This window comes from Suncus etruscus, chromosome 1, assembly GCF_024139225.1.
Source record: "Suncus etruscus isolate mSunEtr1 chromosome 1, mSunEtr1.pri.cur, whole genome shotgun sequence".
Classification (NCBI taxonomy): domain Eukaryota; kingdom Metazoa; phylum Chordata; class Mammalia; order Eulipotyphla; family Soricidae; genus Suncus; species Suncus etruscus.
The window spans coordinates 125,672,394-125,690,623 of record NC_064848.1 but is presented as its reverse complement, the minus strand read 5'-3'; the positions used below and the strand labels follow the sequence as shown (position 1 = coordinate 125,690,623).

At 38.2% G+C, this 18,230-nt stretch overlaps 1 protein-coding gene across 2 annotated transcripts in view; it reads right to left on the bottom strand.

Moving 5' to 3' along the window:
* CAPZA2 (capping actin protein of muscle Z-line subunit alpha 2) overlaps positions 1-18,230 on the bottom strand; it is a 468,908-nt gene that overhangs the window by 27,933 nt on the left and 422,745 nt on the right. For both annotated transcript variants that reach the window (XM_049771041.1, XM_049771040.1), the window contains 2 exons: positions 7,958-8,021; positions 2,457-2,508 (listed from right to left, as the gene is read on the bottom strand). In XM_049771041.1, coding sequence (XP_049626998.1) covers positions 2,457-2,508; positions 7,958-8,021 — 116 coding nt within the window. The remainder of the gene's footprint in view (positions 1-2,456; positions 2,509-7,957; positions 8,022-18,230) is intronic.

Sequence of the window (18,230 nt, the reverse complement as noted above, 5' to 3'; positions counted from 1 at the left end):
GCATTCATTCATTCATTCACCACCTCCCCTCTTCTTTCTATGCAAATATTTAGATGCTAAGCATTCAATTAGACACCATGAAAACAATGATTTCTCTATTCTCGAGTAGATCATTCCTTTAACATTTTTACTATGCTTCCTTCTGTTTAGCCAAATAATTTTCAATATCTGCTATTAAGACGCTATTCATTTAAACAGCTCAAAATAATCAGTAAATTTAAATTTTCTTTGTTTCCAAAGGCTTGGCTAAGCCTTGAAAATCCCTTTTAATTGTGTTTAATTTCACTTGTCACTGAATTTTTTTGACCCCTATTGAAAAATCCCTATGAACCTTGTTTAAACTACCAAAAAACAAGTTTGTGATATCCATATGCCTATTAAGTAAACATATTGTTATTTTTGTTACTTTAATGTTTTACTTTTGAGTACCAACTCTTCAGTATGTCTAACTTTACTATAATACAGTAAATCTGTAACCTTGGGTAAAGATGACCTATTAGAATCATATAAGAATTTCATAATTATTTTCTCCTTTAAAAAAGGGGGAAGGAGCAAAATATGAAAAGTAATAAAGCTAGAAGCAAATATAGGAAGGAGAAAAAGTCCATTGATATGGCAGAGAAATACTCTGATAAAAATAAATTCAAGATAGACATCCAACTAAAAATGGAATATATGCAACTTTAAGAAAAAGATGAAATTGTGCAACTTGGATGGAACCAGAGCCTATCAAGCTGAGTGAAATAAGCCAGAGGGAGGACAAACAGCTGATCTCACTCATTAAGGTGTATAGGGAAACAAGGGTATAGATAGTATCAGAGGATAATTCTGTATGGGACTACAAACAGATTACCGTATATACTCGAGTAAAGCTGAGTCCCGTCCCATCCCTGCACAAAATTTGTGCTGAAAAACCTGAACTCAGCTTATACTTGGGTCATACAGGTTATTTAATTTGGCGTGTGTGTACCTAATCAAATGCAGTCTCCAGTCATCTGTCATCTGCTGGAGGGGGTGGTGCTTCAGCTCAGTTCACAAATCACAGCTGAGCTGAAGAGGTTGGCAGCTGAACTGAACTGGATGCCACTGAACTATTTAACCCACAACAGTCTGCGCTTTGTATGAGACTAAAAGCAGTGATGATATTTGGGAACTCAGTGATGATGACAATGTCTCTGCTGATACCCTCACATCAGATGCAGCTGAAACTCTGTTTGGGCATGCAGATGAGGGGAAGGAATCCAGTTTTGAAGAATTTTAACTTTTGTGATTTTAGCTACAGTTTTCTGCACTTTATTTAAAGTTTTAGTTATTGTTGCTAGTTTACATTTTTCTTTTGCAATAAATATTGAAAAACATTTAACCTACTGATTCCTCAATTATTGTAATTGTTACTGATCTATATCTATATCTATATTTTTTAAACTTACCAGTGGCTGCTGCATTTTCCACCTTGGCTTATACTCGAGTCACTAAGTTTTCCCAGTTTTTAGGGTAAAATTGGAGGGGGGGGGGTCGGCTTATACTCGAGTATATATGGTAAGTAGGAGTAGGTGGATTAGAGGTGACACAGGAGCACTAGTAGCATATGTGTAGTGGGCACCTTGGTCGGTGAGGTAACCATGTACAACAGGATCATAAAGGCTAGTGCCATTGTAAATATCTTACTTTAACTAAAAAACTTTTTCTTCTAAGGCAGGGGTCTCAAACTCAATTTATCTGGGGGCCACAGGAGGCAAAGTCGGGGTGATCCTTGAGTGCAAAGTCAGTAGTAAACCTTGAACATTGAGGGGTGTTACCGAGACAACTAAAACAAAACAAAACAAAATAAAAAATGATTCCTCTAGGGCAGGGCCACAAATATTGTACGGAGGGCCGCAAACGGCCGCCACGAGTTTGAGACCCCTGTTCAAAGGTGTTTTCTTCAACTAAAAATAGAAATGCGACTAAACAAAAAAACCAATTATAGCTATCTACTTGCTTTGGTTAAATTGAGTGATGACTGTACAATGTTATGCAATCTTATGTCATATAATTTTAAAATGTCTCAATTATGTAGGTGACAGATTAACTTTTTGAGGGTAAATCCTAACCAACATATAACATTGAAAACTTTTTCAAAAGAAATTCAAAACCAAATCTAGTGGAAAGTAAAGATTAATAAAACTTCCGCTTAAGGGGCCAGAGAGATCACATGGAGATAAGACTTTTGCCTTGCATGCAGAAGGTGGTGGTTCGAATCCCGGCATCCCATATGGTCCCCCGGCCTGCCAGGAGTTATTCCTGAACATAGAGCCAAGAATAACCCCTGAGCCCTGCCGGGTGTGACTCCAAAACAAAACAAAACAAAACAACAACAACAAAACCTTCCACTTAAAAAAACTATTTTTACAGTATTTTTTCCATGACACTTCAGTTAAACGTTGTTATAACATATTATAACATATAATACTTACTGGGCTGCTCCTTCCCTGAGAAGATTATCATTATTAAGAAGTAACCGAACATCTGCAAAACAAATGTTTCCTGTATTACTATTTTTCAGTGTTTGCAATGCAAACAAGATCAAAATATCACTCTGGTGATTAATATAAGCACACACATCAGAGTATAACAATAAATATTAGACAGGAAATAGATGAGGGGATGAAATAGAAACACATGATTTATCTTTTATAATCAATGTAAATAGACTATAGCATAGTTCTCAAAAGTGGAGAAAAGTTACACCAGAAAGCTTATGTGATAAAATCTGCAGCAGAATGGTATAGAGAGCGCTTAAATGACTAAGAGCATGATCTGAATGTAGGAGGCTCAGGTTCAATTCCTGGTATTGAATAATCCTCGGACCACTGCCAAGACTGAACCCTAAAACTCAGAGTTTGGAGTAGAGCTGGAGCACTGCCAGGTGTGATTCTAAATCTAGTTCTCTTACAATACACTTCTTAGTTAGGCAATACTCTCATAAGCTTAAAATGAAAATGCACTATAAAAAAGTAATTCAACCAGAAAGAGCTTATTAAGAGATTAAATGACAGATGAATGTTTAGGACTTTATGAATAAATTCTTTATTTGACATAGTGGCATACTAATAACTGATTCTTAAATCTGTGTTTATTTTAGATTCAATTAATTTGTCCATTATTTAAAATATTACTTTACTTTTGAGGGTCTCAAAAACAGTGCTCAGGGGGATCACTAGGGCCACAAATGGTGTTGCACAGAAGGCCATGAAGTATTGGAGATCAAACTCAGGGCCTAATACATGCAAGGCATGTTTGATCATTTTGAGTAATTTTCCTAGCTTAAAAGTAATAATCTAGAACAAACACTTTATAAAATGTAAAGGAAAAAATGGCGTGGCATAGTTTCACAAAATCAAGTTTCTTTTGTTGGTTTTTGGATACATATACCAAATGCCTATCATAAAGCAAATAAAACTACATACCGTAATATTTTGTGAAAAATGGGACACCCATTCCTAGGGCCTAGGGCCTCCTACCAGCAATACTTAGTCAACTCAGACAGTTAGATGCTAGATTTAGAACTGGGGGGTGGGGAGCACACCCAGTGATGCTCAGATTTTACTCCTTGCTATATGCTCAGAAATCGCTCCTGGCTTGGGGGACCATATGGAAAGCCAGGGAATAGAACTGCGGTCTGTCCTAGGCTAGCACGGGCAAGGCAGGCGCCTTACCACTTGTGCCACCGCTCCGACCTGCTAGATCTAGGTTTATGAAGCTCTGACTCAGTGGTGATAAGGCTATCAGGGCCACACTGCTGGTCCTCAAGGACTTCTGGCTGTAACTAGGGGTAGGAGCATATGATGGTAGGGACCAAAGTAACAAAATAATCTATGTATTTCCTACTAAGTACTCAGTTATATCTTGTAAACTGTAAGATAAAAACTCATTAAAGGGCGGGCAGACATCTGGCTTCCGGTTTCCTCTTTGATTCTGGAGACCAGCTCTTGCCAGGTATAGGGTTTGGGGAGGCCCCATACCAGAGCTTTTCTCCTTAGCCTGGGGAATGCTGGGAGGCTTGGCAGGCCCCCAGCCATCCTTGTCTTTTCCCCTGACTTCAGGCCTTCCTTGGGTGCCCGCTCAGATTGCCAGAAGTGGGTTCAGGTGGACTCTTAGTGGTCCTCAGGCTCCCCCCCCCCCCCCCCCCGCTCCGTACTCCAGGGGGGAGGTGCATGGGGAGGAGGGCGGGCAGACATCTGGCTTCTGGTTTCCTCCTTGATTCTGGAGACCAGCTCTTGCCAAGAATAGGGTTTTTCTCTCCTGGACTTCAGTCCTTCCCTGGGCACCAGTCTAGGTGGACTCTATAGGGGTCAACAGGCTTTCCCCCTCTCTCTCCCTACACTAATGGGAATGTGCTCTGGGAGGAGGACAGGCCATTCTAGCACTGGTTTATGTTGGGACAGTCAGTAGAAATTTTTTCTCCTTGTTTTTATATTGATAGTATTGTATGCATATATTCTATACATCCATAATATCCATCTTGTATTGTGACCTTGATACTGCCTTACAAAGCTCATTTCTAATATTTTACTGCCTTAGTCCCAACCCTTACTTCCCCCCATCTTCCCATGTAGGTGCAGCTAATGACATGAAGCTCACCACAGAGTGGTAAGTGCAGTTAGAGAAATCACTACACTGAAAACTATCATAACAATGTGAATGAATGAGGGAAAAAGAAAGCCTGTCTCGAGTACAGGTGTGGGTGGGGTGGGGAGTAGGTAGATCTGGGAAATTGGTGGTGGGAATTCTGCACTGGTGAAGGGGGGGTGTTCTTTACATGACTGTAATCATACAACTATAATTATATTTGTAATCATGGTGTTTAAATAAAGATAAAAAAAAAAGAACTCCAGAAAAAGTGGAAACAATTAAGATTTAATGACCCTAAGGAGGTCAACATTTTATTTCGTATATTAAAGATTAACAGGAGGAAAGCTGGCATTCCTACATCCAACTTTTAACTCTGGTGAACAGAAAAATAGGTTGAAGAATGACAAAAACAGACTGGTCTTATGAATAAATTGTTATTTCCTCCTGAATTCTAATTCACTTTATGTGTCCCCAAATGGCTCATTCAACTAACATTTATTGAACATCTACTGCCATGAGCCAGATTCAGTGAGAGTGTTGTTGATTTTTTTATAGTTCTGGCTGAAGACTGAAGTAGGTAAGCCCTGAGCCCTGATGGGCATGGCCTAAAACCAAGGGAAAAAAATACCATAAAATATCCAGTAATATTGTAGCAACATCACTAATAATAATTAAAAACTAAAAGAAAACATGTCACAATGATTAAAACAAATCAAGATTCCCAAAAAAGATGTTTACATATATTATGTCAAACTATAAATTATAGAATAATCTGACTCCATCCTTTTTCTGTTTGTTTTTTGTTTTTTTGGGTCAAACCTGGCAGCACTCAGGGGATACTCCTGGCTCTGTGTTCAGAAATAGCCAGAAATTGCTCCTTTCTGACTCACTTAGCATAATACTCTCTAATCCTGTACAATGTAAAGAACACTAAAAAACTGTACCTTTTCTCATAACTAGGTAGTATTCCATAGTAGTATCCTTCAATTTCTTGGACCCCTGGGTTATTTCCACATCTTAGCTACTGTGAGCTTGGAAAAAAATCTATGTTTTACAAAACTTTATTTTTTTGTATAGATATTTCACTAAGAATTTTAGCTTCTATCTTAAAACTTCAAAGAGATTATTCCATTTTGATTGCCAGTTTTCATTGTTTCTGTTATAAAATCAGTCACAATCTAAGTAAATGGTTTTTAATGTTCTTGTCTATAGCTCAGCACTGGTCTATGGGTTGACAATTGAAAACCACTGGTCTGATTCTTCTGAAAACAATGTAATCATTTTTCCCTTTGATTTTACACTTAATTTGCTTGAAGTGCTTATCAGTTTAACATAATAAAATTAGATTCATTCATCTTAAAAAAACTCATTAAAAATAATCTGGATTACAATCAACATGAAAGTACATCCATAATAATCAGGAAAAGAAAAACAATACATACAGCATTTTATATAATACTGCATAGTGTATATTTGTGTCTGAACTGCAAGATGATAAAAGTACTTCACTCAAACAGTGAACTAAAAGGTAGAATTTTGTGACTTAGTTTGTTTATACTTTAAAATTTTCAGAATTAACTAAGAATCATTTTAGTGAAATAATAAAACTTCCAAAATTGAAAAATAAAAAAGTTACAGGCCAGAGATACAGTAATGGAGTAAAGCACGTATCTTACATCCTGTTAAATTGGGTTCAAATCCCCAGAAGCACACAAGGTGCTCTGAGCTCATCTAGTGGTCACTGTTTTTTTAAAGTGTTTTTTTTTTTTATTAATATCTTTATTAAATACCTTGATTACAAATATGATCGTACTGGGGTTTCAGTCATGTAAAGAACAATGGTCACTTCTAAACAGAGTCAGGAATAGCCTGAGCACTGCTGGCCCAAACAAAATCTACCCTCCCCAATTTATAAAATGTATTTACAATTACAGTTATTCCTTTCTATAAATGAAACTGGGAAATTCTAGCTGTTAAGTATATTCTTTCATTTCTAACATTTTAATTATAACAACTCACAATAGGTCTTTTTTAGACTTTACCACAAGTAGCAAACTGAAGAACATCTTAAAATGTCTGGTAAATTTGGTTACATATGGATGGTTATGGAGTATTATGCCGAGCAAAATGAGTCAGAGGGAGAGAGACAGAAATAGAATGATGGCACTCATTTGTGAAATATAAAATAAACAAGATAGTACGGTAATAATTCCTAAGACCATAGAGATGAGGGCCAGGAGGAGCAGTCCATAGTAGGAAGCTTGTCACAAATAGCAGGGAAGTGCAGTTAGGGCAGAAAAGGGGCCACTATGACAATGATAGTTGGAATTGATCACTCTGGACAAGACCTGTGTGCTGAAAGAAGGTAAAGTAATATATTCAGTACCCTTCATAACACTACTGCAAACCACAGTATCTAAAAGAAAAAGAGGGAAAGGGAGAAATGATGTTTGTCATAGAGGCAGAGAGGGGAGAGGGCAGTGGGGAAGATGGGAGGAAAACTGGGGACATTGGTCAAGGATTGTTGTTGGATACTATGTCTGAAACCCAATCATGAACAATTTTATATTGTGTATCTCACAGTGATTCAATTAAAGAATTTATTTTATTTAAACAAAGGCAATAAACTACGAGAAGGTAATACAATAAAAAATGAGTAAGTAAACAAAATGTCTGATCTTAAGTATACTACATTTCATCAAAAGATGGTAAAACACGGGCCCGGAGAGATAGCACAGCGGTGTTTGCCTTGCAAGCAGCCGATCCAGGACCAAAGGTGGTTGGTTCGAATCCCGGTGTCCCATATGGTCCCCCGTGCCTGCCAGGAGCTATTTCTGAGCAGACAGCCAGGAGTAACCCCAGAGCATCGCCGGGTGTGGCCCCAAAACCAAAAAAAAAAAAAAAAAAAAAAGATGGTAAAACAATGCTCCTTCCTCTGGGCCTCCTTTGCTAATTATTCATATTAAGCAGATTTATTTAAGGAAGTATTAAAATAAATTTAATTTTATTTAATTCTTCTGTATGGTCTTAGGAATTATTACCACACTATCTTGCTTATTTTATATCTCACAAATGAGTGCCATCATTCTATTTCTATCTGTTGCTCTCTGACTCATTTCGCTCAGCATAGTATTTTCCATGTCCATCACATGTAAAATAATAACATGGCTAAATTTTCATTTTCCTATTTTACTTCAGACAATTTATTCAATGAGGGTCAACTCACCCATAATGATCTTAAATACATATCATAAACTCATTCTATTTATAGTAATTATTTTTATTACATAATTTGATTTTTTAAAATAAGGATATATCTTGATAGTTAGTTTTGTAAACTCACCATTAAACACCTCATTGAATTCTCCAGGAGGAGCATGAATGATGAATTTTGCTGCTATACGGACCTAAAAGAAAAATGAAAATTTTAAAGTGTCATAGACGGGTCTTTGCAAAAAAAAACTGACAAAACCGTAATATTCTCAAACAATATTTAAAACCGATAGTAATCATATCAATGCCTGTCATAGCTGAAAGGAGGAGTAGGGAAGAATACAAATACAAATTAAGTGGGCCACAGGAATAAAACAAGGAATCAGTTTTGGGGTGATAGAATAGCGCATTTGGGTACCGATTCATAAATATATACACATGGTGGAAAGCAAAAACATGGGGCTGGAGCGATAGCACAGCAGTAGGGTGTTTGCCTTTCATGCAGCTGATCTAGGTTGGACCTGGGTTCGATCCCCAGAGTCCCATATGGTCCCCCAAGCCAGGAGCAATTTCTGAGCACATAGCCAGGAGTAACCCCTGAGCATCAAACGGGTATGGCCCAAAAAACCAAAATAAATAAATAAATAAATAAAAATAAATAAATAAATAAATATTTAGTCATTTAATTTTGTTTGGGGGCTATACCCAGCATTATTTGCAGCATTAAGGATCAAACCCAATCCAAAGCATGATCCTATTGAGCTATCTACACAAACATATATAAACTAACAAACAGGGTAATGTAGTATAGGGAATGGGAGATAATACATACTAAATAAATGTTTGTATCTATTATGATTATGTAAATGTCAAAATGTCATACAAAACTGGGAAAATTAAAAAGCATTGGTAACAAGAAGTGTGTGTATAAGAGAAATGTAGCAACCCAATTAATTTGCTGCGCTTTAAATTTTTTTTAAAGGTGTACCATCTAGGACTTTGAAGTTTTTAATCAAGGAAATAAGATTGATATTCATTCTACAGACTTACATGCCCTTGCTTCTGCACTTAATTTTTACAGTACTCCAAAGGATTTAACACTGGTTCACACAATCTATTCTAAGCAGTAGGTCAAAAGATCCTGACTAAGGGTTATAAGGTCAAAGAAGCAGTCTGGCTGAGAACCAACAACTGGAACTTTACAGTTATGTTCCAAGTATTTTAATTTAGTGTTTGTGAACTTCACCAAGCAAGAAGAATCTAATTTTCAGATACCTCTAGTGTCAAAGGAAAACAAATCTACAGATGTGCCAAATAGACCATTTAAAGAATTGGCACTGTATTTAGGCCTCATGTATACAAATCACACACTACCCTACTAATTGTATCTGCCCTACCTTGGAGACGAGTGCTTCTGTGTCTCTTGGTTAATCACTGGCAGCTAATACATCTCATCATCATGACATAGATGCTGTTACACCGTGAACCCCTACAACTCCCATGGTTGATGGGTGATTCAGGGAATGGGGTAATCCATTTTGTTTGTTTTTTGGGTCACACCTGGTGGCACTCAGAAATCGCTCCCAGCAGGCACAGGGGACCATATGGGATGGACCATATGGGAATCAAACCACTATCCATCCTGGATTGGTTGCATGCAAGGCAAATCCCCTACCGCTGTGCAATCTCTCCGGCTCTGCTGACATACAACTTAATATATTAATTTGAACAAAACTATGAAAAGGCCAGGTTTTTTATTTTCCTTTGTTTAGATACAAAGATTATTTTGTATAAAATGCACTAAAAAATAAAACAAAAATGTTCTATCCTTGGGTTGCAGTGATAGCACAGCAAGTAGGGCATTTGCCTAGCACACAGCCAACGGGGGTTCAAGATCCTTGGTATCCCATATGATCCACCAAGCACCGTCAGAAATGACCTCTGAGTGCAGAGCCTGAAGTGACCCAAAAACCAAAAAAAAAAAAAAAAAGTTCAATTCTTTATACTTTTATTCTGTATGCTTTTTACAAAAAGAGCAGATACAAGTTAATATAATATTCATAAAGTGGTATACTCAAAACCATATCTAAGGATCAGAGAGAGCCAGATTGAGCCCAGAGCTAAATCCCCAGCATCATATATGTCCCCCAAGCATTGCCAGAGGTTGCTACTGAGGACCTCCCCAATATTCCAACTCCCTCTAAAAAAATACACCCAAAATGTCAGTATTAGCTCAAATGAAAAATAGTTTCTTCATCAGTCAAGACATGAAAATTAATTACTGTCATACTTTATTTTTTCTAAAGGGCTTTCTTGTTTTTTTTTGGTTTGTTTTTGGCCACACCCAGCAGCGCTCATGGGTTACTGTTACTCCTGGCAGGCTCAGGGGTTATTCCTAGTAGTGCTGGGGGACCATATGGGATGCCAGGGAATGACCTGGGGCAGCCGCTTGCAAGGCAAATGTCCTATCCGCTGTGCTAGGTCCTACCCAATCCCCCTATTTGGTGAGAGTAAGAGAGAAGAGAGGTAAGAGAAAGAGGAGAGAGGAGAGAGGAGAGAGAGAGAGAGAGAGAGAGATAAAGGAGAGAGGAGAAAGAGAGAGGAAAAGGAGAGGAGGAAGAGAGAGGAAAAGGAGAGAGGAGGAAGAGAGAGAAAAGAGAGAGAGAGAGGATTGATTCCTGGTAGTCAGGGATCACATGGATGCTAGAGATCAAGCCCAGATCATCTGTAGGCAAGGCACATGCCCTACCTGCTGCACTGGACTCTCTTCAGCCCCAAGGGCTTTCTTCCTTTTAGTCAAAAAATAAATGAATAAATAAAGGGAACCATTCTATTAATCAATAAATTAAATGATAATCATTGCTCATTTTATATATCTAAATAAACATAGAATAACATTATAAAATTATCATGGCAATCACTATAATTCTTGCAAGCCAAAACCACCATTGGATATAAAATCTGTGGCATGATAAAACAATAGAATATATAAGTATTTCTCTATATGATAATTATAGAAGAATAAATAGTAACTTTACATTGAGGATATCTGTAACATAACATCTTTACCAAATATCTATCTGTAGTTATAGCATGCCATGTATCCTAATATGCTGAAAACAAAAGATCACTTCTGTGACAGTACTCCCAAAGACACAATAAGTGTAGTGTAATTTCATATGAGAAAACATTAAAAAAAATAAAAAATTCTCTTAAAAAAATAAAAAATTCTCTCAGGATCCAGAAATTTTATTCCTAGTTATTTAGGTAAACCTACAAAAAAATGAGCAAATAGACACAAATGAGTATACAAGAATATTTAAGCAGTCTTATTCATAATATCATGTAGGAATATGACTCAAAAGACAGAATACATGACTACTATGTTGGAAGCCCTGAGTATGATGCCTGACACCAAATGCCCAACTCTAATACCATACAATATATAACAAAAGCAAACAAAACAAAAACCTTTTAATACATGAAACAGAGAACAAATAAATTTGGGTACTGATACAGTAGTGTCTTGAAACTCAAAAGCGCGTTGTTGAATAGAAAGCAGACACACACACCCCAGACTTTTTGAGAAGACAATACTCAGTCAAGGGACTTTCCTGGTTATGTGCTCAGGAGTGACCTGTGGCCATGCTCAGGGAAACTATATACTATTGCCAGGGATTGAACTAGGGTGGGCAGGATGAAGAGGCTAGCACCTAGATCCCTTTACTATCATTCCAGCCTCTTGTAACTTTTTATTTGTTTGTTTGTTTTTGAGTCACACCCAGCAGCGCTCAGAGGTCACTCCTGGCAGGCTTAGGGAACCACATGGGATGCGAACCCCCGTCCTCCTGCATGCAAGGCAAACACCTTACCTCCATGCTATCTCTCCGCCCCCCCCCCCCCTTTTGGTTTTTGGGCCACACACGGCAATGCTCAGGGGTTACTCCTGGCTGTTTGCTCAGAAATAGCTCCTGGCAGGCACGGGGGACCATATGGGACACTGGGATTCGAACCAACCACCTTTGGTCCTGGATCGGCTGCTTGCAAGGCAAACGCTGCTGTGCTATCTCTCTGGGCCCATCTCTTACACCTTTTTAAACTAAGGAAAATTAATTTATGATGATATACGTTAAAGTATAGCTGGGAAAAGGTTTAGGGACAATCAGAAAGAGGTGAGAGGTCATTTTCTGAGGTGATAAGAAAACGTTTATTATCTTATATCGTAAGAATGGTGCCTAGATAGGTGAAATTTTGAAAAATTATTTATTGAAACATTTTAAGACTGTTACATTGTTTTGGAATATAAATTACATTACAACTAAAAAAATTAAGTGTTTCAGAAGGGTCTAGGGATTTAAAAATATATAGGTGATGGCCCAGAGAGATAGCACAGTGGCGTTTGCCTTGCAAGCAGCCAATCCAGGACCAAAGGTGGTTGGTTCAAATCCTGGTGTCCCATATGGTCCCCTGTGCCTGCCAGGAGCTATTTCTGAGCAGACAGCCAGGAGTAACCCCTGAGCACAGCCAGGTGCGGCCCAAAAACCAAATATATATATATATATATATATATATATATATATATATATATATATATATATATATATATATATATAAAACGGCTGTCTTTATCACACCTATATATGTGTATATATATGTATCCTAATACATATATATATATATATATATATATATATATATAGGTGTGATAAAGACAGCCGTTTTTCAATGTAAAATGCCAGGTTTTAAATCAGGGGTCTCAAACTCGAGGCCCGCCGTACAACATTTTGTGGCCCGCGGCTGGCCTTCAAATATCGCAGTATTCGCGATTATTTGCATACCGAATAATCGCAATAAAAATCGCATTAGTAAGAAAAAAATCGCATTAAACATTCGTATACCTCGAGCAGTTCCGTTCGGGGTATGCAAATGTTTAATGCGATTTTTTTCTTACTAATGCGATTTTTTACTGCGAATATTCGGTAAGCGAAATCCCTTATGCGGCCCTGCCTCACCCCGACTTTGCCTCCTGCGGCTCCCAGGTAAATTGAGTTTGAGACCCCTGTTTTGAATGCTAGGGACCACTCCATGCTGACAAGTGTAACACTTGGCATATCACAAGTGCAAATGAGTACTACAATTAGGTGTAAAAGTACTAAAACCCATTGTAAAATCCCAGACATCACAGTAAAAAACAAAGGCAAGGGAAGGGAGTAAAAGTACCTTATGTATATAATATATATAGATATATATATACCGTATTTTCCGGCATATAAGACGACTTTTAAAACAAAAAAAGTCAACCAAAAATCGGGGGTCCTCTTATACGCGAGTATATCCCGAAAAATGTTTCAATATGCCACTAAAGAAACAAACAAACAAAAAAATCATGCTGCAGAGTTTCCAAATCTCTTTCTTGGGGGCTCCCAAACAGTACTCAGGAGATCTGGGGGCCACTTCTGGCAAAACCCAGCTAACCGTGCTGGTGATTCAGTGCTAGGGTCTGAGGATGGGGTGTTGTTTGGTTCATGTAGTGGGGGAGATTAACTGACGCCACCAGGGAATTGCCAGAAAAGGTGCCTATGATAAGGGGCCAATCACTGCAAGGCTGCTCTAACTCAGTCAATTCAAGCAGGCTTTCATGCAGGCAAATTAGACAATGTTTTGGAACCGAATCTACACTGTAAAAAGCCTGCTCAGATTGGCCAGAGTCAGAGAATCCAGGTGTCCAATATGGAATTTAGACCTTCCTTCTCCACACTACTTTTGGGTCTTGGTTTTTTGGGCCACACTGGTGACGCTCAGGGGTAACTACTATTGGTTATGCGCTCAGAAATTGCTCCTGGCTTGGGGGACCATATGGAACACCAGGGGATAGAACCGCGGTCCGTCCTAGATTAGTGCCAGCACGCCAACACTCCAGCCCCTATTTTTGGGCTTTTAAAATGAAAATATAGTAAAAAAAAAAGTGAAATACTTTTAAAATCCACAATTCAGGACTCTAGTCTTGCTTTCATCCTGAATTACACCTAAATAATGTATTGGCATAAATCTAAACTGAGTCTTTGTTTCAGTCTACTTAAATATCAGGACTCACTTAACGCTCTATCTGGTCAGAAAATGTTTTTACTCTACTTACTCATCATTATTTTATCAATCCACAATTTTTAAGGAAATGTAATGCTTCCTTTAAATAAACTAAAGCTAACTGAACCAAAAGTCACTTTTCTAAACCACAGATATACTATATTTTTAATATCCTGAATGCTCCATAATTTTCATTAACTACTTTCTGTTTACAGAGAAAACTCAGCTGAATATTGGAAGTACAATGTCCTAGAGGCAATAAAATATAATGAACCTTACCATTCAGCTTCAATTTCTGTACCAACTACACATTTGAAGTGAAAAGGCAATTTCATTAGCTTTCTTTCTTTAAACAAAATTCCTATAAATGTAACACCATATTTATCCTATGGGGAAATATGCTACTCCCTTCCGCCCAGGCAGTGAAAATCTACTATGAGGGCTCTTAAAACATCTAGGGTACAAAGAGATGGTACAGGGAGGGCATGCAAGGCAACCTGGGTTCTATTTCCCCACCACATGGTCTGCCAAGCATCTCTAGGTATAGCCCTTAAGGAAGCCAGTCCCCCAGCATAAAGTAGCCCTGGTGGTTGCTGGCACCACCACATCCTTCAGCCTTCACAATGAATCACTGGCCTGGTGGCTGAGCCCTTCAAAACTAGTTAGGAGGCCCTCCTAAAAACATAAAAGAAACAACAGTAATTTCAATCTTCTAAAATATTTAATGTCTAGCACTGTAAAAGGGAAAGAAAGACAGTATGAGGAAAAGCCTTGTTTTCAATTAATCATATTGCATTTATCTAAGTGTGTAGAAAGGTGCTTGACAAGAGAGCCAGACCCCAAATACTTGCTTAGAGACTGAGTTTCATCCCTAGCAATGGTACAAGCACCACTGGGAGTAATCACTAAGCACTGCTGGGTGTGGCCAAAAGAGGCAAAAATAAGAAGAAAATCAAATATTTGTTGAACAACTATTTGTCAATTAGGCAGGATTCTGTTGCTTTTGCCCTGTATTCAGTAACTTAGTAACTAGCTACAGTTGAATAACTATAAAAATAAAACATTTATTTTAAGACAGAGAGGGTGCAGGGCAACAGTACAATAGGGAGGGTGCTGGCCTTGCAATACAGCCTGTTTAAGTCTGGTTTCCAGCACCTGATCGGGTCCTCCAATCCCTAAGGAGTAATTAACACTTACTACAGAGCCAAAAGTAAACCCTGCACACCACTTAGTGTGCCCCCCAAAAGGACAAACAAAACAAAACAAACAAAACAATATGCAATGTAGCATTTTAATGAAATAAAATTTTTTTTTGTTTTGGGGCAACATGGTGGTGCTCAGCATTTGTTTCTCCAGGGGTTCAAGATTAAAGCTGGGTCAGCTACATATACAGCAAGTTCCTTATTATCTCTCTGGTGCTTGTGGCAAGAAATATTCTGAGAGTTCTTTAGTAATTTAATTCTGTATGTACTCTGCTAATTTTCATATATCATATTAAAAATCAAAAACACGCTAAGGTAAAGCAGCAGCATACATAGTCTGAATCCAGACTGACAGCCTTGAATTTCATCTCCACTATTCATTAGCTATGAGAACCACAACAAATAAATAACACTAGCTATTATTAGCAGCAATAACAGTAGCAGACAATTAATACACTTAAATTAGTGTAGTTCTGGGAGCTAGAGTGATAGTACAGTGTAGACTGTAGAGGGTGCTTGCCTTGAATGGGGCTGATCTTGGTTCAACAGAATGCATCCCATATGGTTGTCCTCCAAGCCTTGCAAGGAGTGATCCCTGAGCACAGAGCCAGGTGTAAGCCCTGAGTACCACCAATACAGCCCAAAAATGTAAACAAATTTTAAAATGTGTAGTTCTGGTATTTTAAAATATATCTCTGAAACACAGATGTCAGTTTATTTGTGCCCTATAAAGGTATAAAGTATGCCCATGTATTCTTTTTATTGTAGTGTAGTCACTTCTCAGACACTGATAGCCTTTTAACTCAGAATCATCCCTTCCTTTACTATATAACTTTGTTCATCTTATAAAAGTGATAATACAGACAAAAAAAAAAACCTTTATAGAAATGGTGTGCATTTAAGATCATACTTTTTACATGAACCAAGACTACTACTCAGGTTTTATTCTGAAGTCTATAAACCTCCACTTTTTATATAAACCAAGGAAGATAAAAGAAACCATAATTTTTCAAAGTTTTTTGGTTTTTTTTGGGGGGGAGTGGGGGCCGCACCCAGTGATGCTCAGGGGTTACTCCTGGCTACGCGCTCAGAAACCACTCCTGGGTTGGGGGGCCATATGGGACGCCAGAGATTGAACCTTGGTTCGTCCTAGGTTCCCAAGTGAAAGACAAATGCCCTACCGTCTTGCACCACTGCTCCGGCCCCTCAGATTTTTTTTGTCTTTTGTCTTTGTTTTTAAGTCATTTCCAATGGTACTCAGGGATCCTATGTATAACTAAGGATCAAAATTAGGCTAACCACACACAAGGCTTAACTCTGTTCTATTTCTATGTAATCTCCCCAGAATTATTTCTTAATTTATTACAGCCTGTTTCAGAAAAGAAAAACATCTAAGCTGTGAATGTAAAAGTGGTAGAGTTCATGCTTTGCTTTTCGGATGTACTTTGAACACACAAACATATTTACAATTATTCTCTAAGACAACTATTATTACCTTATTATTTGGGTCACACCTTGAAATGCTTATATCATGTGGTGTATTTAGGTCATGTGGTACTGGAGCTAGAACATAACTTGTGTCTTCCAAAGCATTCAGTCCTCTATAAGCCATTTTTCTAGAAACTTTAATTTTTTTTAATGAGGACAGTGCTTGGAGGTCATATTGAATTGATTATCAAAGGCAGGCCTCAACACAGGTTAGGCATGTACTTTTTCACTTAGATCATATCACTGGCTCCTTGTTTTCTTTAAGTTATAAAAAAAAAATGTGGCCTAAAATTCAGATCTGAGGTATGAAATTTAAATATTCCACAGAGCTGCTTCCTATAACATAATTCTATGACAGGGAAGGTAGGTGGCGTGGAAATCACAACCCTTAAATCAATATACCTTCTACCAAAGTCTCCCTTAAGTTTAGGATCAAATTTTCTAGCTATAATTAATCTATTAAAAATCTGGGGCCGGAGAGATAGCACAGTGGTGTTTGCCTTGCAAGCAGCTAATCCAGGACTCAAGGTCGTTAGTTCGAATCCCGGTGTCCCATAAGGTCTCCCGTGCCTGCCAGGAGCTATTTCTGAGCAGATAGCCAGGAGGAACCCCTGAGCACCGCCAGGTGTGACCCAAAAACCAAAAAAAAAAAAAAAAAAAAAAAGGGCCGGAGCGAGAGCACAGCAGTAGGGCGTCTGAGCATCACCAAGTCTCTTCTTTCTCTAATATTCATTTCCAAGTATGGCCCCAAAAAAACAAAACAAACAAAAAAACTCCATAAAAATGTTTCAAAGAGGGGCAGGAGATAGCACAGTGGTAAGGCATTTGCCTTAGGCGCAGAGAACGCGGTACAAGTCCCGGCATCCCATATGGTCCCCTGAGTGTGCCAGGTGTGACCCAAAAAAGAAAAAAAAGTTTCAAAGAGGGGCTGGAGCAGTGGTGCAAGTGGTAAGGCATCTGCCTTGTATGTGCTAGCCTAGAACAGACCACAGTTCGATCCCCCGGCATTCCATATGGTCCCCCAAGCCAGGAGCTTTTTCTGAGTGTGTAGCCAGGAGTAACCCCTGAGCATCCCCAGGTGTGCGCCAAAAACCAAAAAAAAAAAAAAAAAAAAAGTTTCAAAGATATCTCAGGGTGTGCCACCAACTCCCTTCTGTTCTTAATTATTGGCATCACCTAGAAATCATTTTCCACTTCTCTCTCTCCAATCACATGATCATACTTTGTTCTCCTTCAAGTCTAATTCCTTCTTTAATTCCATTCCAAATAGATTGCAACCAGGTGACTTTTTCTTAAATTTTTATAATAGTTCCTGCCTTCAGTCTCTTCTTTCTCTAATATTCATTTCCAATTATTCTACCAACTATTATTTCTCAGTGCAATTTCTGCTGTTGTTTCAAGCTTAAATCCTGCTACCAACAGAGATGACTGATACATGGGAAAAAATTATTATCACTGATTAACTGGCATAGTTCTCTGCTTGTTCCTGCTAGCCTTTGAAATTATTCAAAGCCACTCTCTTCAGGAATTACTTGTCCTTGTGATGTTACACAAAACCTACCTTTTAAGCAAGACAAAGCATGTTCCTGGCTGCAACTCATATAGGCCTGTACATGTATCCCACTGTAT